We start from the raw sequence: 27877 nt of genomic DNA on the forward strand, positions 1-27877 counted from the left end.
ACACAAAAGTTCAGGACCAGACAGCTTCACCGATGAATTCCACCAAACATTCAAAGAATTAATACCAATTCTTCTTAAACTCTTCCAAAAAATTGAAGAGGAGGAAATGCTTCCAAACTCATTTTTTGAGACCAGCATTACCCTGATACCAAAACCAAAGAAAGATACCACAAGAAAAGAAAATTACAGGTCAATATCCCTGATGAACATTGATGCAAAAATCCTCAACAAAATATTAGCAATCCAAATTTAACAATACATTGAAAGGATCATACATCATGATCAAGTGGGATTTAGTCCAGGGATGCAAGGATGGTTCAACACCCACAAATTAATCAACGTGATTCACCACATTAACCAAATAAAGGATAAAAATCACATGATCATCTCAATAGACGCATAAAAAGCATTTGACAAAATTCAACATTGATTATGATAAAAACTCTCAACAAAGCGGGTGTAGAGGGATGTACCTCAACATAATAAAGGCCATATGTAACAAGCCCACAGCTAACATCATACTCAATGGTGAAAAGCTGAAAGATACTCCTCTAAGATCAGGAACAAGACAAGGATGCCCACTTACCACTTTTATTCAACGCAGTACTGGAAGTCCTAGCCAGAGCAATTAGACAAGAAAAACAAACAAAAGGCATTCAAATCAGAAAGGAAGAAGCAAAACTGTCACTATTTGTGGGTGACATGATTTTCTATATAGAAAACTCTAAGACTCCACCAAAAAACTGTTAGAACTAATAAACGAATTTAGTAAAATTGTAGGATACAAAATCAATACACAAAAATCTGTTGCATTTCTATACACTAACAATAAGAGAAATTAAGAAAACAATCCCATTTACAATTGCATCAAAAAGAATAAAATACCTAAGAATAAACTTAACCCAGGAGTTGAAAGATATGTTCATTAAAAACTGTAGGATGATGATGAAAGGAATTGAAGAAGACACAAATAAATGAAACGATATTCTGTGTTCATGGGTAGGAACAATTAACATTGTTAAAATGTCCATGCTACCCAAAGCAATCTACAGACTCAATGCAATCCCTATCAAAATTCCAATGGCGTTTTCCACAGAAATAGAACAAACAATCCTAAAATTTCTATGGAACTACAAAAGACCCCGAATGGCCAAATCATCTTGAGAAAGAAGAACAAAGCTGGAGGCATCACGCTCCTTGATTTCAAACCATATTGCAAAGCTATAGTAATTAAAACAGTATGGTATTGGCATAGAAACAGACAAGGGAATAGAATAGAGAGCGCAGAAATAAACCTACACATATACGGTCAATTAATCTCTGACAAAGGAGACAAGAATATGCAATGGGGAAAGGATAGTCTCTTTAATAAATGGTGTTGGGGAAACTGGACAGCCACATGCAAAAGAATGAAACCAGACCACTACCTTACACCACACACAAAATTAACTCAAAATGGGTTAAAGACTTGAATGTATGACCTGAGACCACAAAACTCCTGGAAGAAAACACAGGCAGTGAGCTCCTTGACTTTGGTCTTGGCGATGACTTTTGGGATCTGACTCCAAAAGCCAAGGCATATCAAAAGCCAAAATAAACAAGTGGGACTAATTAAACTACAAAGCTTCTGCACAGCAAAGGAAACCGTCCACAAAGCAAAAAGGCAACCTGCTGAATGGAAGAAAATATTTGAAAGTCATTTGTCCAATAAGGGGTTAATATCCAAAATATATAAAGAACTCATACAACTTAATAGCAAGAAAACAAACAGTCATTAAAGAATGGGCAGAGGACCTGAATAGACATTTCTGGAGAAGACATACAGATGGCCAAGAGGTACATGAGAAGATGCTCAACATCACTAATTATTAGGGAAATGCAAATCAAAACCACAATAAGATATCACCTTATCTTATTGGCTATCATCAAAAGACAAGAAATGACAAGTGCTGGCGAGAATGCGGAGAAGAGGGAGCCCTCGTGTGCCGCTGGTGGGAATGTAAATTGGTGCAGCCACTGTGGAAAACAGCATGAAGGTTCCTCAAAAAATTAAAAATAGATCTACCACATGATCCAGCAATTCCACTTCTGGGTATTTATCCGAAAAAAATCAAAAATAATAATTTGAAAAGATATATGGGTTCATTGCAGCATTATTTATAATAGTCAAGATATGGAAATAACCCAAGGGCCCATCAATGGATGAAGGGATGAAGAAGATGTGGTACACAGTGGAATAAACTCAGCTGCAAAAAAGGTGAAATCTTGCCATTTGCGACAACATGGCTGGACCTTGAGGGCATTATGCTAAATAAAGTAAGTCAGACAGAGAAAGACAAATACAGTATGATTTCACTTATACGTGGAATCTCAGAAACAAACAAATCAAAAAAACAAACAAGCCAAGCTCATAGATACAGAGAACAGATTGGTAGTTGCTAGAGAAGGGGGGTGGTGGGAGTGGGTGAAATGGGCGAAGGGATTCGAAAGGTGGGGACTTCCAGTTATAAAACAAATAAGTCCTGGGGCTGAAATGTACGGCATGGTGGCTGTAGGTTAATAAAACTCCATGGCTTATTTGAAAGTTGCTAAGAGAGTAAATCTTAAAAGTTCTCATCACAAGAAAAAATTACTTTTGTAACTGTGTGGTGATGGATGTTAACTACACTTATTGTGGTGATTATTTCGTAATATATACAAATATCGAATCATTATGTTGTACACCTGAAACCAATATAATGTTGTATGTCAATTATACCTCAATAACCACCCCCCAATATTTTTGCCCCAGCACAAGGCAACGGGATTGAGGTTGGGGTCCGGGGAGAGAGCAGTCAAGGGGGTGGCTGGGGGGTCCGGTGGACACACGAAGGATCCTGACTTCCCTGTGGTTGCTCCAGATCCCCATTGCCCCACAGCCTGCTCTCTGCCGCTGCCTCGGCCACCCCCCAACCCCCTTACTCCTTACACTTTGCCCCAACCGAGGCCAGCCTGTGGGCTCTGGAACACAGCAAACTATTGTTTCAAAGACAATAAAAAAAATTGGGAAAGGCAGAGGCTGTCACTCCCCAGTTCCCTAAAATTAGAATTCGACGTGTGTGTTCAGAGAACCACAGCCATCTCGTGGGCCAAGGTGGAACAAACAAGAAGGAACAAGAGAGAATAAAGAAAAACGCTGGGCCCAGGCACCCCAAAAAGAAGATGAAAGGGGGCAGCTCCTCCCTTAGGCTCCTGTGACGGATTTAAAGCTTCAGTAGTGGCCCGTACGGGGTTCTCAAAAGCGACTGCCCATCATCGTGGCCATTAAGCAGAGCGCAAATGACCCTCCAGGGCCCTGGACCCGTCACGCCGCCGTCACCAGCATGGTTTATGGCTTCTGAGCACTGGGTACCCAATGGGCAACACAATCCCTTTCTTCCCCCGCCAGTGAACCTGGACTTGGGAGCTCGTAAATTCAGCAGCGTTTCCCAGGGGCCGGCCGACATCTTGGAGGTGCTGGGTGAGGATTTACAGCCGAGAGCCTGGGAGCCACAGGTTAGGGGGAGGTGCCGGAGGATGCTGTCGGCCAACGCAGCCAAAGGCGCCCACTGGTGGCTCAGAAAGTGAGGCTTTGTTGGCAGAGTGGGGACACGAGTTCATCAGCGAGTCCGGTCAGCGGCAGCCGACACGTCCTGAGGTGCTGGCCTTTCTAAGTTTCCCGCCCTCAACACTCCAGTCAGGGGGCTGAGCCAGGATTCAACCTCAGCCTGACTCCTGGGCCTGCATCTCCCGATCAGGCGGAGCTGGTCTACACTGCTTACAACAGGTCCCTTCCTGGCTGCTTCATCCCCTGGGCTGCCCCCTCTCCCCCACAGGCTGGCTTTGCCCATTTGGAACAACCTCTGACTGGTTATATCAACAGAGAGAGGGGGCCTTGAGGGTTCCTGAGGGGCAGGTCATGGGGCAGGGGCATTGCCTCTTCCCCGCCCAGATTCCACCTGCTTGTACAAATGTCCCCGAAGCCCCGACTGGTCTCTGTCTCAGTCCTCCGAATCCCCATCCTTGCCAGTGTTCATCTTCTGGAGCCAGGCTGCTGGGTTCAAATCTTTGCTCTGTCACTAACCAGCTGTGTGATCTTGAACATGTTACTTAACCACTCTGGGCCTCGTTTCTCATCTGTAAAATAGGGGTTTTCACAGATGAGGTGTCTACATGAGGCGTTGGGGGGATTACAGGAGATAATCCATGAATGCGCCCGGCCCCTAGTGAGTGGTTGATAAATGTTAGCTTTTTATTGACATCACTATCATCAGGTTAACACTTGCGGGGCCTTAGGTTAGACGACCTGCCTGGTGTCACACCTTGTGTGTGTTGGCTCTTTCCTGGGAGCCCTCTGCAGACTGGCCCCCGCCTCTGTATCCCCTAGTCAGGCCTCTCTCGCAGGAGAAGCTGCAGACCACGTCCCACCATCGACTGCCCAGGTGCTCAGTCTTGCATCCTGGGGGGTTTCGGCCGGGTTCAGGGTGTGTCGATCTGGGTTTCTGGGGGGATTTGCGGCCACCTAGGAAATGGTTTCCTGATCCCCTTTCAGGGTCATTTTTGGGGGGAGAGGTGTGGTGATTGAAAAGTCTTCTCTGCACCTCTCCCGGGGGCTCTGAGTCCTCCCGGGGTCAGTGCCCCAGCGCTGTCATGCTGCCTGCTCCCGCTCCGTGACCTCACCATCCGACCCTGCCGTGCGCCTGCCCCCCGTCCCTGCCCCACCTGCTGCCCGGGCAGGAGGGTGCCCGCACCGCCTGAGGGCTGCCAAGCTCTCCTGCGGGCAGGCGGGGTCGCCTCTGCTTCCTGCCCACCTCTTGCACACATTGTTTGTGTAGACAAAGGAGAACGGATTTTTGGTTTCAAGGTGTGATCCAGCCGGGCACATCCATCAGGCTGTGCTGTCGCCCTCTTTCTCCCTTCTCATTTCCGCTCTGGGCTGTGGAGGGGAAATAACAATGGTGAAAGGGCTGCTTGTCAAGATAAAAATCACACCGTGTGACACGCCGCTGCCCCACCACGGACAGCCCAGGGATGTGCCAGGGGCAGAGCCAAGGGCCGCTGCCCAGGGCAGGGGAGGGTGAGCGGCCCTGCCTGGCTCTGAATCCTAGCCCTGCCTCTGACTGGCTGTGCTACCTAATTGCTCTGTGCCTCAGTTTCCCCATCTGTCTAACGGGGATAGCCACAACTCCTACAGCCCCAGACCGAGGGAGGATTCAGTGGGTCCTTTCACGTGAGGGCCCAGGACCCTGCCCGGCCCAGAGCAGCCGTTCCCTCCGCCAGGGCTGTCTGATCAGCGCTCAGGAGGCGGCAGGGTTTCGGGAGAGTCCGGCGTGCACCAGGCTCTGGGTGGGAGCGTTTGCCATCAGGAAGGGTGTTTCCAAACCCAGCTGTTCATCAGGGTCCCCCGGAGACCTTCAAAAAACGCATCCCACAGATAGCGAGTGTCTACTTTCCCTCGTAGGCGTGCTCTTCAGAAGCTCCGGCCAGGGTGGGCTTGCGGGGCTCCACTCTGGGCTCTACCACCGGAGGCTGATCCCGGGAAAAGTAACCCGACCTCACTGGGACTCAGTTTCTCGTTCTGCCAACGGGCTCTCTCGGGGCTGCTGCCAGGACGGAAGGGGCGAGGTAGCCGCGTTCTGGGGAACTTCGTTCTCCCCGGGTTCTTGGGAGGCGCTGGGGCGTGGCGGTGAGGGGTCGCGCCCCGCCGGGCCGGCGGATGGGCTGCAGGCAGGCCCCCCTGCACAGTGTGCCGGGACGGGTGTCTCTGCGGAGGCCTCGCTGGACCCGGCTGCCACCGCCCCGGCTCTGAGTCTTCGCTGCTCTGAGACCTGGAGACGTGGAGGCCTGGCCGTTGTCCCCCCGCGGCCGGAGGGGCCCGGGCCTGCGTTTGCTCCCCCTACCCCGCTCTGCAGACGGAGGCGCGCACCCAGGAGGCGCGTCTATGCGGACGCAGGATGGGGAGGCCTGGCGGGCGGGCAGCTCTGTCCCTGGGTCGCGCCCCTTTGTGCCCCCGCCCACTGGACGCTGCGAGGGATTACAAACATCAGACGGGGCCCGGAACCATGTGACCCTGCAGGGTCCGCGTCCAAGTGACAGGAGCGGTTCCCGGATCCGGATTGGCCCTCGCAGCTCTGTGTGCTGGGTGGCGGCCCAGCGCTGGGGATGCGGGACACGGGACACCGCGGGGAGAGAGCGCATCCAGGGAGCAGCGGGGACGGGGGTGAACGCGAGTGAGGGCGTGTGTGTGAAAGAGTATGAGAATGTGTGTGTATGAGGGTGTGTGTGAGAAAGTGTGTGGTTGTGTGTAAGTGTGCACTATGAGTGTATCTGTGCGAGAATAAGTGTGTGTGCACGTCTGAGGGTGTGTATGTGTGGGTGTGTGAGTGTACACGTATGAGGGTGTCTATGTGAGTGTACTCGTATGAAGGTGTGTATGTGTGAGTGTGTGAGTGTACACATATGAGGGTGTGTATGTGTGGGTGTGTGTGAGTGTGCACGAATGAGAGTGTGTGGGGGATGCTGGTAAGAGAGGGTGAAACAGGGATTCCGTGGGAGCCCTCCGGTGGGGAGACGGAAGGCTGACTCTGGATTTGTGCACAGTGCCCTCAGGTCCCAGAGTGGCCCCGTGTCCCCCACTGGCCCTGGCAGCAGCTCTCCCGTTTGTCCCCTCCACCTGCCCTGAGCCCTGAGCCCTTTGCCCTGAGCCCCGGCACAGAGGTTTTCATGCTGACGTCTCCAGACCACGGCCATCCTGTCCTCCTTCTGGGAGAAGCGCTACCTCTGCTCCCCCTGCAGGGCTCCTCCCAGTGGATCTGTCCCCTGGCCCTCCGGGCACGCCCAAGGAGCAACGGCTTGTCTCTGGCAAGTGGGCGAAGCCACCAGGTCAGTTTTGCAAGTGGGCCAGGGGAGGCTGGGGATGGGGCGCTTCTCTCTGGAATTCTTCGGGAGCCCCCCAAAGTAGACACAGAAGAGACTGGTGTCCTCCGTGAATTCATCTCGGTGGGTGGCTCTGGGAGGGCAGAGGGGCATCAGGACCCCAGGGGACTTGCAGGGAGAGTCCGGGCTGAAGGGGCACAGCCCCCAGCGTCTGGGCTTTCATGGATTGGTCAAATCCACCTCTCACCACCTTGGGACCACTTGGGTTGACAAACTCTTTATTTTGCCAGTTGAGGATATAAAAACTGTGGCCAAAAATAGACTGCCACTGTCATATCATAAAAGGAAGGGAAGTGACATAATCTCAGATTAAAGAACAGTATTTTCCAAGAAAGAGCAGTTAGTCACTTTACTAGAAGTTTCTGCGTTGGACAGTGACAGTCTGGGGGGGCAGCGAGCAGGGGACGTGGCTCTGGGACCAGGGGTGGGAACCACTGGTGGGGTGAGTCCAGCAGTGGGGAGGGACCCCCTGCCCTGCTCCTTCCCCTCTGGGTGGGGGACCTTGTGTGGAGCCATGAGTCCAGTTCTGGGGTGCAGGAAGTGGGGGGAAACCAGGGTGGCTAATACCTGAAACCACCTCAGGGGGCAGAGACACCAGGCTTGAGGATACTTCCCCTGCTTAAGTCCTGGTGCCATGCTAACTAGCTGTGTGACTTTGAGAAGTTGCTCAACCTCTCTGGGCCTCCGTGTTTTCATTTGTGTACTGATGGTGCCCATCTGCCACGGTGGTTGAAAGGATTAAATGAATTAATACACAGAGAGCCTCAGAATACTCTCCGAGGTACAGAATTCAATCTATCTGTGGGTTAAAAAAAAACAAAGAACAGGCGCCAAATGGAGTCACCTGTGTTAAGCTCCATATGAGCAAACCAAGACGTAATTGCAGTCTTGACCTCTCCTGGGAATGTGACCTTTAACCAGCTGATCTGGAATTTCCTGGTCAGCGTTGGGGGGAGGCCATCTGCCTGATAGGCCTCTTCATCCCCCCCAAGAAAGTGAGGCGATCTTCTCTTTCCTTGTCTCTGCTCCCTTCTGCCTGTAAAAGTCTCCTGTCTGTGCGGCTCTGTGGAGCTACTTTGTAGCCGCTGGAAGGGATGCTGCTGGATGCGTGACTTGTTGAATAAAGCCAAGTTGATCTTTCAGTTTACTCTGTTGAATGTTGTTTTTTAACTTGTGCTAGTTATTATTATTACTAAGAGGGCCGCCCCCACACTTTTGCAGGGGCCTCACCTGCAGAAGCTCTCGGACTTTCTCCCTGCGGCTTTGGAGGACAGAACAAGGCCCACAGGAAGCCCGGCTGTGAGCCAGGCCCTGTGCCAGACGGTTTCAAACATGGTCTTGCAGAGAGGCTATTGGTCCCATTTTACAGGTGGGGAAACTGAGGCTCAGAGGTGCGCATGTTCCCAAGGTCACACAGCTAGGGTCATGCAGAGCTGAGAGAAGGCCCGAGGTGGTCTGGCTCCAAAGCCCACAGGGTCATCTTTTACCAGCTGGAGCAGACTTTGAGTTTCATGATAGTGATGGTCACCGCTGTCCTGTTCAGCCTGGCCAGCACCTGACACACTGCCTGACACGGAGTGGCCACTCGGTAAATCTTCGGTGAATGAATGATGAGAAGTAGTGAGTTCCCCGATGGTGGAAGTCATCAAGCAAAGAACTACCAAAGAGACCAGACAAGCATTAGGGACCCACTGGGCTTCGAGCCCTGGATTCTGTGGGTTTGTGGCCAGTCACTCAGGGGGTGAAAGCGTTTCTGATGTGTTTGTATAGCTGGAAGCCCCTCGCTTAATACTCAGAGGTGCTGGTCTGTCCCTCCCTGAGGCCTCCAGGGAGTGGCTGACTAGCTCCTTGTGATCAAAGACCCCCGCCTTAGCACCACCCACATCGCCCCCTACGCCTCTGTCTGACAGGTGGCTTCAGTCACCCTCTCCTGCCACCCAGCTCTGGTCACCACATCCAACCACAGGACCTTGGGACACATGGGGACTTTGGCTTCAGTCACACCTTCTAGCTTCTGCCCAGGGGTGTACTGTAGCTGGCTAGTACCGGATCATGAGACCCCATGGTGAAATCTTCAGAAATTTTATGGGCCGGCCATCATGAAAAATTAAATTATACAAACTTATAAAAACAGGGACAATAAGTATTCAAAACTCACCGCTTCCTCATTATGTTTCTACAGTTTGCTGTGATCCGTGCTCTTGAGGATATTTGCGTGTCTTGTGTCTGTGTGGTGGAGACACTGTATGATGGTGCGCTGCTGCGCATCTCTCGCCAAGTCTGTGCTCAAAGACTTCACGCGAGTAGCTGGACATGGGCTGTGGTGGGAGTATTTACACCACGGAAATCAGCAAACACCCCAATCAGTCCCGCCCGCCCCCCGCAGCCCCGAGAGCGGCTGTAAAACGCTAACCAGCACCCCGCTGCTTCGGCCTGTGCTAACTTTCGGGAACCTTATTGACAGCGGTGTGCATTACTACGTGCCAGACAAGCCATGAGACCAACAGCCTCCTGTGCTCAGGATCGGGAGCTGCTGGGCTTTTCCCAAACAACAGATTCCTTTCTAGCTTCCTGGACACTATTTTATTGCGTTAAAATCATTTTTTCACCTCTTTGCCTTCGATGCTAGAAAACAGAAACAAATCTGAGTTTCACCTCTAGCAGGTAGCACAGCTTACATTCTGCACATTAACTTCATTTTTAGCACTGTATTTCCTACTTGTATTTCCTCTTTGCCTTGTGTCCCCTTCTCCTTCTTACATGTAAATTTTTTCCAGCTTTATTGAGGTATAATTTGACATATACTAAACCACACATATTTAAAATGCACAATTTGATAAGTTTTAACATACGAATACCTCCTTTAACCATCACCACAATCAAGATACTGAAGATATCCATCATCTCTAAAAGCTTCCTCATGCCCCTTGTAATCCATCCCTCCCATCTGCATGCTACCACTGACTTGCTTTCTATTGTCATCGATTAGTTTGCATTTTCTAGACTTTTGTATAAACGGGATCTATAGCGTTTATCTTTTTTTTCTTTTTGAGCCTGGCTTCTTTCACTTCGTATAATGCCTTTGAGATTCATCCACACTGCTCGTGTATTAGTAATTTGTTCCTTTTTGTTGCTGACTAGTATTCCATTGTAAGGATATACCACAATTTGTTTATCCATTCACCTGTTGATGGACATTTGTGTTGTCTCCAGCTTTTGGCTATTATCAATAAAGCTGCTTTAAATATTTGTGTACAAGTCTTTATGTTTTCATTTTCTTGGGTAAATGCCCAGGAGTGGAATGGCTGGGCTGCATGTTAGATGTATGTTTAACATTTTTTTTTTTGGAGGAAGATTAGCCCTGAGCTAACATCCGCCACCAGTCCTCCTCTTTTTGCTGAGGAAGATTGGCCCTGAGCTGACATCCATGCCCATCTGCCTCTACTTTATATGTGGGATGCCTACCACAGCATGGCTTGATAAGCAGTGTATAGGTTTGTGCCCGGGATCCAAGCCGAAGCAGAACACACGAACTTAACCACTGTGCCCCCGGGCTGGCCCCTATGTTTAACTTTTAAGAAACTGCCAATTTCAGTTTGTTTATTATCCTGTATGACCTTGGATAAATGACTTAACCTCTCTGGATCTTAACTTTGTTGTAAAACTCGATGATGCAATTCCTGTCAATTTCTACCTTCTTAGAACTGTTTGGGACAACACAATAGTCCTTGTGAAAATGCTTAGGGCTCTCCAAAAAAAAAGTGACCCAAAAGAGCCAGGATGTTATTGTTACCAGCATCATTGAACCCTCAGAGCTCTTTGATTAGATTGCTCATCTCCCCTGTAGACCTACGGGGGATGCTGCGCTGGGCTGGGGCACTCTGGATTCCTGCCAGATGTGATGCCTCCCAACCCTCCCCCAGCCTCTGTGCGGTGCTGATGCTGTTAGAGAGCACAGACCTGTGAGCTGCCGGCTAGCAGGGCCCTGTTCTAGGTGATGAGTTCCTCCTGTGATGTGTGAAATGTCCTAACCAGGTTTCTAGACCCGTCATGTCAGTTGGTAACTCTGTCCCCAGGCTCAAAAGCAACGTTAGACCACCAAACGCTCCCCCTCCCCCCCAACTCCAGCATCCGAACAACTTGTTTCGGTGGTGGCCATCCCTGCAGAGGACTCAGGAGGATCCTGTGGCCCTGGGCTCTGCTCTGAAGCCTTGTAGTGCTGACATTTCTGCGTCGTGGATGACGGTGGGGTTGTCCTCAGCAAGTCTATGTGGTTGGGAGTGGTCAGGGGGACTTTCCTATCTGGTGTGACCACATACATCGGACTCAGTCATGGTGGCGTTTGGGGAGCGTGGGTGGGGCATTGGGTGAGAATTCGGTGGTCAGGCTGGTTGAAGGTGATAACTTGAAAAGCCTCAAAACAAGTTTATTTGGGACTAGCAAGAGAATTGCAATTGGGATGCCCACGGCAAACCACAGACAAACCTGGAAGACAAAGGAAGGGGCTTGCTTTTACAGAGAAAAAGTGGGAGCAGGGAGTGGCTGTTCTAAAGGAAAGTCCATTGCGGGAAAGTAACAGTTCAGGGGGACAATGGCTTCTCATTGGCTGGGCTGTTGTCGGTGGGAAGAGAAATGTTTCAGCAGGAAGTAGTTTTACGTCCCGTGAGATGCAGATGTCTGCCCCTTCCTATTTGGTGTCATGGACGATGTGTGAGAGCTCCCCCAACAGGCCTTCCCCACTCTGATTTAATTGAGGATTTTAAAATTAATCTCCACTGGGAGATCCCGTTGTCTGGCTCCAGGCCCTCAGGATGGGTGCGGGGGGCATGGATTCCCCCAACTCAGCCAGACCTCCCAGCAGGCAGGCCCTGTGGGCGCCTGGCACACACAAGCCAGGGGCCAGCGAGCGCCTCCGCCTGCCCGTGACGGCTGATCACAGCTGTGTGCTCCCGAGGAGACGGAGATGCAGAAGGAAAGCTGTTCTCAACACGAGTCCGTTTGTCCCATGCCCCTGCCTCTACCTCGGCAGCTTTTCATTTACTGGCGACTGGGGCGGAGGTGGGAGGTGAGGGCGGACACTGGGGAGAGAGGAATAACAGGGGAAAAAAGAAAAAGAAAAAGAGAAAAAGATTTGTGTCAGCAAATGAAAGAGCCAAGTTTTTCATGTGTTTCTGGGGAAATAAAGTCGAATTTGCAGTGCTTACGCCTGACTGTAAATCAGGGCAGCTTCTTTGGCGGCTGTTGCTCTGTGTTGGCTCTGCGGGGCGGGGACGTAGGCGGGGTACAGAGCCGGGCAGAGCACGTCCAGGCACTGGGCTGTAGGTGTGAAAACGGCCCCGGGTGTGGGATCTAAGAGAAAACAGCAGCTGGTTAATGAAACTCAGGCGAGGGCCGGTGGAGGGTGAGGGGTGAGGACTAACGCGGGTGGTTCCCTGTTTGCTCCCTCTCGCACCAAGGCTGAACCCAGGTTCACGTTCTTTGCTGTAGGCGGCAAACGCTTGAGCCTTCCTTTCGCCAGGTGAAGTGGGAAGAGGTTGGGGAGATCGTGGGGGATGGATGGAATGAAAGAGGGAGCAATTTCAGAGAGTGTTGGTAGGGCCAGGGGGAATTTTGCAAGCAGAATTGGCTTTTTGCGGGGCTGGTGAGTTTGGAAAATGTTTTGCAGAGCTGCTGCAGCTCAGAAGGCTTTCTGGGAGGTGCTGAGATGGAGCTAGGCGGCGTCCTGCTTAGTTCCCAGTTTGAGGAGTTCTTCTGTCAAGGAGTAGTGGCTGGAACTGGCAGCCCGTCCCACCTGGAGGGCCTGCTCTTCCCTGCTCAAACCCCTGCCCGTCCCATCCCCTGACATCTCAGGGGTGTTTGCTGTCGATCAGCACCTGCTTATTCGTGTTGCACGCAGGCTGTCTTAACGGGGCTGGAAGCGCTCTGGAAGGAGCCTGAGCCCCCACCTGCTGAACAGACTCAATAGAACTCATTTATCACATATGTACCTCGCACACAGGCTGGGGGGCAACTTCTGTGTGTGTGTGTGTGTGTGTGTGTGTGTGTGGACAAGGGGGAGGGGTAACCCACCTGTCACCCAGGGAGGCGGAGGACACTGGAGCTGAGCACCAGGCTGTCTCTTGGGACCTGTGAGACCTCTGGCAGAGCTGGCGAAGGGATTGACCTCGGGACTACAGGTCAGGCCCTCAGAGTGGTGGGACTGAGCTTTTCAGACAGACAGGGAAATGGGCTGGTAGGAGCCAGGCTTCTGGAGGACCATTGACAAGATGCATTAGAAGTCTTCTTTTTGTCTGCCCTTTGGCCCAGCCGTTGCACGTCCATGATTTTATCTTACGGAAACAATCACGGAAGTGTGTAAATGTTTAGTTACTCAATCTCTCTGGGCCTTAGTTCCTTCATCTGTAACCTGGGGATGCTCGTCTCTCAGACCCCCTCTGCAGAGGGCTGTCATGAGGATAACAGTATGTGGTACCCAATCAGCTGTTGGCTATTCCTGAGACTAAGGACAAGCTGGCTTCCAGCGAGGCTTGAGTGACTTGCTCCAGAGCACAGAGCAAAGCAGCCACATCGCTGGGACTGGGGCAGTCAGCTCGTGGTGCCCAGACAATGGAGGCTTGGGGTGGGGGGTGCATGGTATGGTCAAGAGTGCCGGGTGTGGGGACAGAGGCTAAGATGTCAGACTTTCCTCAGTTTCTCCATTTGCCAGATGAAGTCAATGGTCTGCTCACCCCCTCCTCTGCTTGCTCAGGTGTGAAAGCAGATGCTTTCAGGTTTGGGATCTCTCAGGTGGTCCTGGATCCTTCCAGAAACAGTAAATAGTAGCAGGAATCGCTCCGCATCCCCACCATATCCCTCAGCTCAAATCCTCTGGGCACAGCACCACGAGGCCTTGGGAAGCACAGACACGCTCTGCCATATACTTACACATATCACTCACACACACTCACAATGTTCTCACACACTCACATACACTCACATTTACTCTCACACAGTCACATGCTTACTCACATCCTCACACACGCACGCACTCATACGCACTTTCCCTCCTTCCTGGTCTCCATGAAACAGGTCTTTAGCAGTGTGGTTGGCATATGGTGAGTGGTGGTGTTCCCAGGTCGGCCTCCGTGAGTGAGGCTGACAGTGAGGGAACGTGGCTTGCCCATGTGGCTGAGAGGCCCAAAGCAGCTGGTCAAGAGCGAAAGCTTTTCATTTTCTGGTTAGCCCTGAGATGCTGGCAGCACGCTTGCCGGGACAGCCATTGGTACCCAGGTTGCGGGAGAGGAAGGGCGTGGCAGAGCCTCTACTCGTGGCAGAGATGCAGAATCGGGCCTGGGCCACAGCCAGGGGCCGTGGGGCAAGGACGTGGGGCTGGGCTGGCCTGGGGTAAAAGCTGTGGCTCAGGCTCAGGGTGCCCTTTCCACGCAAAGACCCCTCATGGGGTGCCCTGGCCTGGAAGCTGCCACAATAGAGCTGCTTTTGTGTTAAGATAAAAGGGACTGGGTCTCAGGAGGACAAGCACCCTCTGCGGCAGGACAGAGGTGGAGAAGCGACGGGAGTCGTGGGGAGGACTTTGCACGTGGGTGGGGACGTGAGGATGGTGGGGGAGCACTGTGCACGCAGGGTATGTGACCCCGAGGGGCCTGCCGGGCTTGGAGGCTGCATAACCGTGGCCAAAGCCACTTTACCTCACTGGGCCTTAGTTTCTTCCTCTGTAAAATGGGAAAAAATACCTACGTCATGCGGGGCTATGAGGGTGCAATGAAATAGCGAAGGCACGACTTAGCAAGTGCCTGGAACGGGTGAGTGTGCTGTGAATAAATGCTATATGGACCCTTTGCCATGTGCCAAGCACCACCGCTGAGAGCCCCAAACCCAGGTAATGGTGTTAAATTCTCACAAGGCATAACTAGTATCATCTATGTTTTACACATGAGGAAACTGAGGCACAGGAAACTTGCCCAGGGTCCTGTGAGGCCGGAGCACGGGCTCCTGACCGCTTGCTTAGTCACCGTGCTGCTCTGCCTCTCCTGTGAGTGGCTCGGGGTGGAAACGATTATTGTCATTTTTAGGAAGGTAAGGGACGCCGAGTTAGTTGGAATTGGCTCTTTGGCTTACGTAGGTGTCCATATATCTTCCTCATGTCACATTCTCATTAGATGGTGCATTCTACCACCTTCCGGAACTGCGGTGAGGGCCTGCTTCCTTTTGCCAGAGAGCTCAGCTTGCAGAGGGAAGGGTGGGCAGCCAACCGTATTTTACACCAAGAGATTGTGGATTGATCTCATCAGTGCTTAAAAATTTATGATGTTCCCATCCAGACCTTTCCACGCATGGCACAGTCCTTCAATAGACGCTCCGCTGTGGTTCATAAAAATGACTCATCCTTGAGCCGCTGTTATGCCACAGACCGGGAGAAAAGCATCTTCTCTAGACCTTTCCAAGACCCGTGAGGAAGCCGCCCCAGTGGAACGCCGCGGTGGGTCCAGATTTGAACGACCGAGGGTTCGTGTGCCCGCAGACCACTCAGTTCCCGGGAACCCAGCTCCCTCCTTGTGCCAAGTTCGTAGCACGCGTCCGGGAGCCCGGGGCTCCTGCTTAGTGATACGTCACTGCCTTCTCCCTACATAATCACCAAAGAATGGGAGTGAGGTAGTGAGGTCTTTCTTTGCTAAAATGACATTTTTGGGCCAGTGGGCCCTCCACATTATTTGGTAGTGTATTCTAAACATAATTTAGAAAATTATAGTTTCTAAATATTTCTAAAATTTATTTCTAATGTTTCTAAATATTTCTAAAAGGTGTAAATGCCCTTGCCAGGCTCAGTAAGGACATCCCGGGCTGAACAGGACTGATTCTCTTGGAGATGTTTGAGTGTCGTTTTGAATCCTGATTAGGATGGAACGCTCGGAGAAGACAGCGTGCGCTGGGTGGATGTGATGTCGCACCAATGATTGACCATGGGAGTTGCTTTGATAAAACAAGTGACAAGTAACCTTGTTCTCACAAAAGCAGAGGGAAGGATTACCTTTCAGGCCACAGAACATGGCTGCCTTTTGGCAAACTGCACCACTGAAGAGAATGAAAAGCCATGCTTTCCTTGGCTGTTGGACCACCTCACGAAAATCTTTTTCTTTTCCCTATCGGAGACTTTTGACTTTTCTGACTTTCCGGGAGTCACTACTATCTTGACATCACCAGCTCCACCAGCCCATTCCTCTTCCTTGTCAACCACAGCCATCTCACCTTCTTTAAGCTTTTGGAAGGTGGGGTACGGAGGGGAACAAGTGCGTGAGCTCAGCCGCAGTGCTCACTGGACAACCACCTCTCGGCAGACACAAAACCAGATGTAATTTCCCCCATGTTATGAACAAATTTTAGCTCTCAGCTAAAATTTAGAGATTAAAAATGCCATCTTGGGGCCGGCCGGGTGGCGCAATGGTTAAGTTCACAAGTTCTGGTTCGGCTGCCCGGGGTTCACCAGTTCGGATCCCGGGTCCGGACATGGCACCGCCTGGCACGCCATGCTGTGGTAGGCGTCCCACACATAAAGTAGAGAAAGATGGGCACGGATGTTAGCTCAGGGCCAGTCTTCCTCAGCAAAAAGAGGAGGATTGGCAGCAGATGTTAGCTCAGGGCTAATCTTCCTCAGCAAAAAGAGGAGGATTGGCAGCAGATGTTAGCTCAGGGCTGATCTTCCTAAAAAAAACCACAAACCCATCTTGCAGCTCTCTAGTGAAGACTGGGGGTGATGCTCATAAAGCGTGCCTGGCCCTTATTAATGGTCCTATCGTTACATTATTTCCAGGCAAACTAGATAGTCATAACAGCATTTTTTTTCCTTTCAGTTTTATTGAGATATAATTGGCCCACAGCACTGTGTCAGTTTCAGGTGGACAGCATGGTGACTTGACTTACGTATGTTGTGAAATGATTACCACAATAGGATTAGTTAACGCCCATCATCTCATATAGATGCTCATAAGAGCATTTATGTGTGTTTATTAGGGGGATTAAGAGTCCTATATAGTGCCTGCATGACAGACCAACTTCTCTTGAAAGAGTCAAGAACTTTTTGAAAAAGTTTTTATTTTGAGATACAGATTCACATGCAGTTGTAGGAAATAATGAGAAAGATCTCCAGTACCCCTCACCCCGTTACCCTCAAGGGTAACATCTTGCATCACTATAGTGCCATGTCCCAATCAGGAAATTAACATGGATATAATCCACTGGAAATTGACATTCATACAATTCATCGACCTTATTCAGATGCCACTAGTTTTACATGTACACGCGTGTGTGTGTACGTCTACTTAATTCAAATAGCATTTTATATTATAAATAATGCCAAGATCTTATATTTTGGTTAAGGAGGCACTATTTCATTTTCTGAAGAATGACTGGGTTGTGATGGTTTATTCGTCCTTGTCCCCCTGCCACCCAGAGGGCTCCTTTGGGGAAAGCCTTTGTTTTCTGTTTTGTCTTTCTATTCCCACAGCCCAGACAGGTCCTGCCTCAAATTGACAACAATACAGCGAACACTGATTGAGCCCCTACCATGTGCAAGGCCGTGTTCCGAGTGCCGTATCCTACAAGGTGCATCTGTTATTATTATTTCCACCTTACAGATGGGGAAACAGAGGGTTTGGTGCTCCATAAACACTGAATGAGTGACAGAGTCTGTGAGGGATCCGCCTGCCTCAGCATCCCAGTGCGGGTTGTTTGGGATGGCCTTTTTTCTCATGATGGCTTCCTGAACTCCATAGTGTCGGAAAAGAAATGCTACTCGTTAATTCCTTAAACACTTCTCTCTCTTCTGGAAGCATCTTGTAGGAGTTAATGGCACAGTTTCCAGAGTCCAACTATGTGAATCCAAACCTGGCTCTGCCACGTAGCTGTGTGGCCTCAGGCAAGTTGCTGAACCCCTCTGGGCCTTAGTCCTCTCATTTGTAAAATGGGGATGGTAACAGTACCCGCCTCAGAGGGATTAAATAATGTGTGTAAAGTGCTTGGAGTCGCGCCTGGCAGCAAGACACGTCAGCTACCACACTTCTGTGTTTTTACCACCCCAGTGCTGCGGAACTCCAGAAAGCTGAGCTGAGAACAATGTGGTACCAATTTGTGCATCAGTCCCCCATTATAATTAAAATTCCTATTTCCCCCAATGTTTCCAGGCACCAGACTGGAAGACTCTGGGTTTAGGACTGGAAGTTTGTTTGGCAACAATAACATTTATCTTGGGAGAGTTGTTCCAGCCGATGCTTGTGGCTCCTTTCTCCTTCCCTCCCTCTCCCTCTCTGTCTTCCTTTTTTTCTTCCTTCCATAAATATTTATTGCGAGCTTGTTAAGCCCTGTGTCAGGCAGATGGGGACATAGTGGTAAGCGGAAACTGGCCTGGTGCCTGCCCCAATGAAGCTTGCGTTCCAGTGGGAGAGAGAGCCATCGCTTAAACAATCACCCAAGGATAGTGGCATCACAGATGCAGTAAGTGCTGCTGCGAAGGACAGCGTGGGGGCGTGCGAGGGAGGCCCTACCTTGTTCTCTGCTTACCAAAGGGGCAAGGTGCCGAATCTGGAAGTCAGCAGCCAGCGGCCAGGCTGGCAGCCACCAGTCAGCCAGGCTACCCTTGAAGCCAATCTGGGGAGATGGTCCTGGTTTACAAAGTAATGACTAGAGCCGACAGTTGCCACGGGCCCAGCCCCGCCCTAAGTACTTTCCCTATACAACTGAAGTTATCCCTACAGCAAGCCTGTGAGGTTGCTGATAATATCATCCCACTCTGCAGATGAAAAAACTGAGGCCCAGGCTCAGTAACTTGTGCACGTGGAAAATGCTCAATAAGCAATGCATGTTGAATGCAGAGTTGAATTTCTAATTGGTTCCCACTGACAATGAATTTTTATCCGCATTCCGTGTGCCGAACATCCAGAGAGCAGGTAGTGACTGTAAAAGGTCGATTGTACCCCACTTACGTCTTTCCTCTCCTGAGAGACCTTTCTCAATTAAAGAGAGCTAATCCGTTATAAGCGATGCCCGCTGTCATTTCTGGTATTGTACCCAGCCCTGCACTTGGTAATTTACACCAGCATCTCATAGAATGGCACATACACGAGTTTTTCAGTCCCAACAAAAGCCTGCTGCCCGACCTTGGCAAAACAAACAAACAACCCCAAATCCAACTAAGGAAGCAGACTTCTTTGTAAGTGGCAGGTTCCAGCCTCTCTCATTCTTTCTTTTTAAACAGATTCATTGAGGCATAATTTATATTCTGTCAAATCTGCCTATTTTTATTGTACTGTTCAATGCTTTTTAGTAAATGTACTGAGTCGCACAACCATCACCCTAATCGAGTTTCAGACTGTTTTTGCCACCTCTCTAAGATCCTGGGGCCCAATCCTAGTTAATCCTTGTCCCATTCTGAGCCCCAGGCAACCACTAATCTAATTTCCGTCTCTATAGATTTGCCTTTTCTGGACATTTCCTGTAGATGGAGTAATACGCTGTGTGGTCTTTTGTGTCTGGCTTCTTTCACTTCGAGTAATGGTTTTGCGGATTATCCATGTCGTAGCAGGTATTGGGTCTTCCTTCCTTTTTATTGCTAAATAATATTCCATGCGTGGCTGTGCCGCACGTTGTTCATCCATTCATCTGTTGATGGACACCTGGGTTGTTTCCAGTTTTGTGGTATAACGAATAAATCTGCTATGAACGTTCGTGTACAAGTCTTGGTGTGGACACATGCTTTTGTGTCTCTGGGGTAAATACCCAGCAATAAAAATTGCTGGGTCATATGGTAAATGCACATTTAACTCCTTAGGAAGCTGCCAAACCATTTCCACAGTGGCCGTACCAGTTCACATCCCCACCAGCAATGGAGGAGGGTTCCAGTTTCTCACCTCCTCGCCAGCACTGGTTATTGTCCATCCCTTCCAGCTTCTCTTCTTAAGGAAAATGAGTACAGTTGACATTGACTGAAGGCTCGCCGTGTGCCAGGTCCTGGGTGGGCTGCTCCCCAGGCTTTGTCTTCACGACCCTACAAGCAGGTGTCCTCGTCACACTGAGTCAGCAGATGAGAGGTCTGGGAAGCAGAGATGTGGGGTGAGTTGCTCAGGCCACAGATGAGGTGACAGCCAAGAAGGCTGGAAATCTGGGTGTGCGGAACTCAGGCCCAAATAGAGCAGAGGGGAGAGAAGTCTGGGAGAAGAAGGTGGGGTCTGAGGCACTGGTCCTGCCTCTGGGAGGCCTGAGGTCTGAGAGACTGGGGTTGGCCCCTATACAACAGCTAAGAGGGTCACACTCGCCCTGGGAACAGGCATGACTCAGAATGACCAGCAGCACCCAAGCCCTCCTGAGTCTCTGTTCCATGGAACAAAGAGGCCCTCGACCCCCACCCCTCCCGCTCAGGCTGGGAGAGAACCACAGAGGGGGCATCCAACAGCAGCAGCATCCTGTTCTCCTCAGGGACAGCTGCTCACTCAGTGCCTTGTTCCGGACCCTCAGCCGTTAATCGTGACAAGATTCAAAGAAGAAAGTTCCTGCTCAGCGGCTGGCAGGTGGGAGGCTGGCCTGACTCTGCGGCAATCAGTAAATCACGCTGCTCAGCCGGCGTCTCGCTGGATTGCAATTACAATCCTTCAGGCAGACACAAAATCATTGGGCTGGTAAGAGGAGAGCACCTGTGTAATGCGTTTAACAGAAATTAACCTGGTTAAGCCCTGACTCCATTGAAAATGAGAAAGTGCCGATGGGCCTGATCGATTTGTCCGCAGCCCACTTTACTCCAGAGCTGGCTTTGGGTTTCAGTTAAGTGGGCCGGCCCGAAAACAGGGATCCTCGCTGATTAAATTACCTCTTTGATCACAGAGTTCAGATTATGGCTGAGTTTGTTTTGTGTCAACCATGGGGGCTGGTGGCAGGGGATGCAGTTTTGGTGCACATATGTGCTTGCAAGTACTTGCACCCATGCACACCCCCCTTGCACACATGAGTGTGCACACACACCTTTCCAGAGTAAGAAGGGTTAGTAAATATTTATCCCCCCCTCAAAGAGTTGAAAGTATGGATTTGATCAAATACTCATTTACTCTCCACCCACCATCACTCCCCACCCGTTTGGCCTCTTGGCAGATAAATGATGTTATTTGAAGGTATTCTTGAAATTTCTGACGGAGACTGTTTCTTAAGTGCTTTTAGAGAAGGCCTATACTTTGTAATACTTGTCATCTTCTGGCTGGTAAACTCCTGGCCTTTAAAAGCCGGAACCTTACTCTGTTTCCTGAATACAAGGGACTAGGTCATTAACTGTGAATTTCAAATGAAGCAGATTTACAGTATATATCACAGAAATATGTTTATGAGAGACAGCAAATGCCAAGGAATCTATGGAGCAGAAAAAACCAAGAACCCAGAGAAAGATCAGCTGATCTGGGAGTAGGTTTTTTCTTTTCTTTTCAGGTTTTTGTGGCTGATTTGGCCAAGTCTGGGTCTCTTGTTTCAGGTTCTTGATAGAAACATCTTTCTGGTTCCATGCCACTCCCAGCTCCATGTGGAACCCTCCTGAGTGATGCCCCTGGAGATCTTGGCTGTGGGAATGCCACTGTCTGGGGGTTAATTCTGGGGCCATTTGAGCTCAGATAAAGATGGGGAATTAGAGTGGGGTTGACTGGGGAAAGGGGGGATGGAGGAAGGGAAGCACAGTTGAGGGTGAGTCAGCTGAGTTGATGGTCAGTGCTATGTGTCAGCTTGGCTGGGCTATAGTACCCAGTTGTTTAATCAAACACTAACCTAGGTGTTGCTGTGAAAGGACTTTGTAGATGTGGTTAACGTCTACAATTGGTTACTTTTAAGCAAAGGAGATCATCCTTGATAGTGTGGGTGGGCCTCATCCAGTCAGTTGAAAGCCTTAAGAGCAAAAACTGAGGTTTCCCAGAGAAGAAATTCATTGCAAGACTGTCCATCAATTCCTGTCTGAGTTTCAGCTTGCTAGAAGATTCCAGACTGCTGCCTTACAGATTTTGGACTTGCCAGCTCCCACAATTGTGTGAGCCAGTTCCTTAAGACACACCCATCCACCAATTCATTCACCCATCTACCTACCCCTACTCATGCAACCATCCATCCACTGACTTATCCATCCATCCACCCATCCACTCACTTCCACCCACCCACCCACCCATTCATCCATCCATCCTGCCGTCTATTCACCTACCCACCCCTCCATCCACCCATCCACCCACCCATCCATCCAACCATCCAACCATCCATCCATCCATCCATCCACCCATCCACCCATCCACCCACCCATCCATCCAACCATCCAACCATCCTTCCATCCATCCATCCATCCATCCATCCACCCATCCACCCACCCATCCATCCAACCATCCAACCATCCATCCATTTATCCTATTGGTTCTCTTTGTCTGGGATGAGGTTTCCATGTAAGGCAGGAGAGCCCCTTGTAAGTACTTTGCATAACACACGCAGGTGGGTGTGCCTAGTGAGCAGGCAGCTAGTTCACTTTTGTGATCCCTGCCTGGATGGACTTATTTCTCCTTGGCTCTGTCTACAGTCATGGCAGACACTGCTGGCTGCCCACCCAACAGTACTTACCCTTCTTCTCTTGTGCCTGAACTCCAGTTTTGTTCCAGTAATAGGATCCAGCGGCCGGATCATGATGGCCCTTAGCCAGTCATGGTGCTTCCACCCCTTTTGGCTGGTGATGGGTACTGGGCTACACATATGACCAAGTTCTGGTGCAAGAGAGACTTGGGGAGAGCTGCTGGGGCCTTCGGGAAAATTTCCCCACCGATTAGAGAAGCCATGTGGTGGATGCCCTGTGACCCCTTTTTCTCTCTTCTCGATGCTTTGATTTTTAAAAGAATTGAAATATAAACAAACATACAGACTGTGAAATACCCATGTCTTAATGAGTTTTTGCATATATAGCCACGTAACTGCTATTCAGATCAAAACATAAACCATATCTAGTGAGTCTTTCAGCTTTGGCTCTGAGTGACATGGGAGCCACCAGAGGCTTAGGACAAAGGTGTGACATGATCTGACTTCCCTTTCAGAAAAGCTCTCTGCTACCCTGTTGAGAATAGATTGTTAGGGTGTGGTGAGGGGACAGCGGGGTGTCCAGTCAGGACACTGGCGAGAGAGGGTGGCGCCTGGGGCCAGAGTTGTAGTGACGCAGGCGATGAGAAGTCCTTGAAGGGCAGTGTGGCGTAGTCACAGGGCACATGGCACTGGAGCTGCACAGCCTGCCTTCCAATCTCAGTCCCATCATTTTGAAGTTACTTAACCTCTCTGTGCCTTAGTTTCCCCATCTATAAAATGAGGACAAGCGCTCCTCCTTCCCAGAGTCATGTGGAGACTAAATGACTTAATGTGGAAAGTGCTTAGACCAGTGCCTGGCACGCAGCACGGCTAATACGCACTAGCTCTTATGCAAAGAGACCCAGCAAGACTGGCTGTATTAGTCAGGGTTCTCCAGAGAAGCAGAACCAGTAGGAGACACACACACATGCTTATATATAAAAGGGGACGTATTATGAGGAATTGGCTCATGTAATTATGGAGGCTGAGAATTCCCACCATCTGCCTTCTGCAAACTGGAGACCTGGGAAAGCCGGTGGCATCGTTCAGTCCGAGTCTGAAGCCTGAGAACCAGGGGAGCTGGTGGCGTAGATCCTGTCTGAGGGCAGGAGAAGATGACATGAGAGGTCCCAGCTGAAGCAGTGAGGCAGGAAGAAATTTCTCCTTCCTCTGCCTTTGGCTCTATTCAGACCCTCAACTGATTGGATGTGGCCCACCCTACGTTGGGGGGGACCCACTAAGATATAATGTTTAATCTAGGCACCCTGTGGGCAGTGAAGTTGACATATAAAATTAACCATCACACTTGCTGATACTTAATTGGGATTAAAAAAAGGCCATGGACGTTTCCAAAGTTTTAGTCCTACTATCTGGAAGAATAGAGTGGCCATGTAGTGAGGTGGGGAGGCCGTGGGAATTGAACTTTAGACAAGTCTGAGATGACTATTGCTGCTCAGGTGCCCAGGAGGGAGCTGGACATTCACGCTCGTGGTTCACGGTAGAGGTTAAACACCCACGTGGAGACATTACAGCTCTCATTCTGATCTGTAGAGTATTTATTCACTAAAATTGTATAGTATTTTACCAGTCTCAGATGGCATTTCAAAAACTGAGTAGTCTCTTCTGTTGGCGAGAGAGTTCCTCATTCTCTGGGTCCAGTTTCCTCCCTTAGGCTGTAATCAGAGGGGCTTCTGAAGATTCCAGCCCAAACACAGCGCAAGGTGGTTCCCTGACAGCTGCTAGCCTGCCTGTGGTTTGGCAGCGAGTAATACTCTTTGTAGAGTCACAGGGAGGGGCTTGCCCTTGCGGGGAGGGGGCAAGAGTCAGGCCTTCCTTCTGGGGCCTCTATTCTGTGCCTTTTTGAGGTCGGAGTCTCTAAGCCTTGTCCTGATTCCTGGAGCTCCAGCCCCAGAGGAAGCCCCACAGGATTTACCTTTCAGCAGTTGGTCCCTGAATGCCCTAAATGATAACTTCCTCCCATTCCACACCCCCCTTTTCTTCTTTTATTTCTTTTTCCTAGAGTCAGCCTTAAAAGAAGATAATAACCAGCCAGTTTTTTTCTATCTTTCTATCCATCCATCCATCCATCTATCCATCATCCATCCATCCATCATCCATCCATCATCCATCCATCATCCATCCATCTATCCATCCATCACCCATCCATCCATCTATCCATCATCCATCCATCCATCATCCATCCATCCATCATCCATCCATCCATCATCCATCCATCCTCCATCCATCTATCCATCCATCATCCATCCATCCATCTATCCATCCATCACCCATCCATCCATCTATCCATCATCCATCCATCCATTATCCATCCATCCATCATCCATTCATCCATCGATCGATTGATCTCTATCTATCTACCTATCTATTCATTTTAGGAAGAATTGGGGAATAAAATACATTTATAGGACCTTAGTTTTGAAGGGGCCTTCAATTTCATGAAGTCCAGATTCTTCATTTTACTAATGTAAAAAACACGAGGCTCAGAGAGGAAGTGACTCCCCAGAGTAGCATGGTGCATTATGATCAGCGTTGGGACTGGACTCCCAGGTCTCCCGGCTCCCTTTGCCTCTTCTGTGGCTCTGATTGCACGTAAAGATTTTATTTTTCCTTTTTCTCCCCAAAGCCCCCCGGTACATAGTTGTATATATTTTAGTTGTGGGTCCTTCTAGTTGTGGTATGTGGGATGCTGCCTCAGCGTGGCCTGATGAGTGGTGCCATGTCCGTGCCCAAGATTCGAACTGGCAAAACCCTGGGCTGCCGAAGTGGAGCATGAGAACTTAACCACTTGGCCATGGGGCCGGCCCCTCTGATTGCATTTAATCTCAGCAAAGCTGGTGAGCCTGGGGCTGGGGTTGGGGGTCTGTCTCAGAGGGTCCCCTCTGAGGCCGGAGGCAGCCCCACCCTACAGGGCCTGCCCAGGGGGTGTTCTGCCCCTCTGCTACCCACACCCCTCCTCCGATTTCAGCCCATGCAATGCTCCCTGGTGTATGTGAGTTGGCTGTTCAGTAACAACTCTGCAGAAGATGGTTTGTAGGGCCCCACAGTGAGAAGAGCTACTGTCTGCTGGATATTTACTATGCGCAAGACACTGCCCTTGGCACCTTTGGGAGGTCAAGGTCAGAAGGCCATCATCTGCCCAAAGATCCCGGCTACTAAGTGGTGCACTTGGGAGGGCTCGCCCCACTATCTTCCCTAGTTAGGCAGCTACCCCTGGGGTGGAAGCCTCTTGTACTCCCGGGAAGGGCGCCGGACAGGGAGCGTGAGGGCCCGGGCCCTCCGCCCGGCTGTGTGACCTCGGCCCACTCCCATTCCATTTCCTTACCTGTCCTGAGCATATGAGTACTGACCTTGCCGTCCTCGTGGTGTGCTGTGCTCTGCAGAGCGCTGTGCCTGTGGGAAAGGATGCTGCCCTGTGGCCTGGCTCTCCTGGTGGGCATCCAGCTAGCGCCTACCAGCTGCTGCCAGTGTCCTCCCTCCACCTCCCTCCTCACCTCTGAGGGGTGAACTGTGCCACAGGAGAGCTACCCTGGGACCAGGGCTGGGCTGTGTGCTGTGGGCAGCTGGTGGGAGCTTTGATCTCTTTGATGTGGAGGCTGGAGGATCAGGCAAGGATCCCGCTCGGCTGGGCCAGGACGCTGCCCCAGACAGTCGTGTCTTTGTGAACCCTGCTCCGGGGCATCCGCCCACAGAAACCTGTCTGCTCAGAACCGCCTCTTGCAGGAGAAGGCAGCCCTCGAGAGAAGGGGAACAACGAGCTTGTCGTGTTCAGGACAGAGCAGGGCCTGGGTGTGGGCCGGCACTGGGTGATTTGGGAGGCAGACTCGAGCCCTGTTAGTGCTTGAGAAAGGAGCGGCTCCTAGGCTGACAGGGGTGGGAGCCTCTGGAATGTGCGGGAAGGGTGTTGTTTTCTGTGGCTGGATGATGGAGTCCCCACCTACTTCTCTCATCCTGTGCCACCTTGTCCTCTGCTCCCAGCTCTCCAGCCCACACTGGCTACGCTTCATCCTGCCTCAGGGCCTTTGCACAGGCAGAACACTTTGCCTGAGATGTTAATTTTTCAAATACGCAGACAGTTACAGAATATGATTATTCAGGAAAACTGGGTACTCATCTCTGAACAAGTGTTAACATTTCGTCACTTTTGCTTTGATACATTCTTTGTTTTATTGTGGTAAAGAACACATAACATTAAATTTGCCATCTTAACCATTTGTAAGTGTAAAGTCCACTGGTGTTAAGTATATAGTCATCACTCAGTATCCATGGGGGACTGGTTCCAGGACCCCCGTGGACAGCAAAATCTGAGGATGCTCAAGTCCTTTATATAAAATAGAGTAGCGTTTACATATAACCTATGCAATCCTCCTGTGTACTTTAAATAATCTCTAGATTACTTATTATACCTAATAAAATGTAAATGCTATGGAAATAGTTGTTATGCTGTATCATTTAGGGAATAACGACAAGAAAAAAAGTCTATCATTTAGGGAATAACGACAAGAAAAAAAGTCTGTACATTCTAGGCCTTTCCATCTGGGTTGGTTGAATCCGCAGATGCAGAACCCTCGGATACGGCGGGCCGCCTGTGTTCACATTGTTGTGCGACAGAGCTCTACGACTTTTTCACCGTCCAAAATTGAAACTCTATAGTTACTAAACACTATAAAATATAGAGTGCTTTACAAATTTCCTGTCATCCTTGTGCAGGAGCCACACTGATATTCTTTGTACTGTTCCAATTTTGGTACATGTGCTGAAGGGAACAAACCACCTGTATTCAACATTCCAAAGGTAGGAAGGGGGATGCAGTGTTTTGCCTATTCTTCAGGGCTCCGGGGTCACGGTTTCTAGAGGACACTTTCTGAGACATACTGGGCGTATATAAGCAAATATGTATTACGTGTGTGCGTCTTTGCGTATATGATGGCATTAATATTTACTGCTCTGTACTCACCTTTATTAAAAAAATAAAGCTTTTACTTCAGAATAGTTTTAGACTGATAGAAATGTTGCAAGGTTGGTAAAAGTGTGCTTGTGTACCCTTCACCCAGTACCCCCCGTTGTTAACATCTCACCTTAGTGGGGTCCACTTTTCACTACTAAGGAACCAGCATTGGCACGCTACCGTTAACCAAACTCCACAGCGTATTCCAATTTCACTAGTTTTCCCCTAATATCCATTTCCTGTTCTAGGAGGCCATCCAGGACACCACATTATACTTAGGTGTCATGTCTCCTTGGCTTCTTCTGGTCTGTGACAGTTTCTTAGACTTTCCTTATTTGTTTCTTTTTTTCTCATTAA

The 27877-nt window shown here is 49.9% G+C and overlaps 1 protein-coding gene, 1 long non-coding RNA gene and 1 other non-coding gene across 4 annotated transcripts; 1 reads left to right on the plus strand and 2 right to left on the minus strand.

Moving 5' to 3' along the window:
• The first annotated feature begins 113 nt into the window (after positions 1-113).
• Positions 114-10203, plus strand: LOC139079898 (uncharacterized). 2 transcript variants are annotated; one of them, XM_070597562.1, is made up of 3 exons: positions 114-6248; positions 6619-6900; positions 9137-10203. In XM_070597562.1, the coding sequence occupies exon 1, from the start codon at positions 5050-5052 to the stop codon at positions 6109-6111; it is 1062 nt and encodes a 353-aa protein (XP_070453663.1). In that variant the 5' UTR covers positions 114-5049; the 3' UTR covers positions 6112-6248; positions 6619-6900; positions 9137-10203. The 2 variants fall into 2 exon arrangements, with proteins under 2 accessions (XP_070453663.1, XP_070453653.1); XM_070597552.1 differs by having other exon boundaries at positions 114-6900.
• Positions 10204-17020: 6817 nt separating this feature from the next.
• On the minus strand, positions 17021-26241 carry LOC139079900 (uncharacterized). Its single transcript, XR_011533922.1, has 2 exons — positions 25923-26241; positions 17021-20032 (listed from the first exon to the last, which is right to left on the minus strand). It is a non-coding gene; the product is annotated as an uncharacterized lncRNA (long non-coding RNA).
• Positions 26242-27238: 997 nt separating this feature from the next.
• On the minus strand, positions 27239-27346 carry LOC139082126 (U6 spliceosomal RNA). The gene has a single exon (XR_011537856.1). It is a non-coding gene; the product is annotated as a U6 spliceosomal RNA (small nuclear RNA).
• Positions 27347-27877: the final 531 nt, after the last annotated feature.

This window comes from Equus przewalskii, chromosome 2, assembly GCF_037783145.1.
Source record: "Equus przewalskii isolate Varuska chromosome 2, EquPr2, whole genome shotgun sequence".
NCBI classification, from domain to species: Eukaryota; Metazoa; Chordata; class Mammalia; order Perissodactyla; family Equidae; genus Equus; species Equus przewalskii.

What these genes read in the sequence shown, in the direction of transcription:
- LOC139079898 (XM_070597552.1), top strand. Translation starts at nt 5,050, where the DNA reads ATGTGCCAGGGGCAGAGCCAAGGGCCGCTGCCCAGGGCAGGGGAGGGT.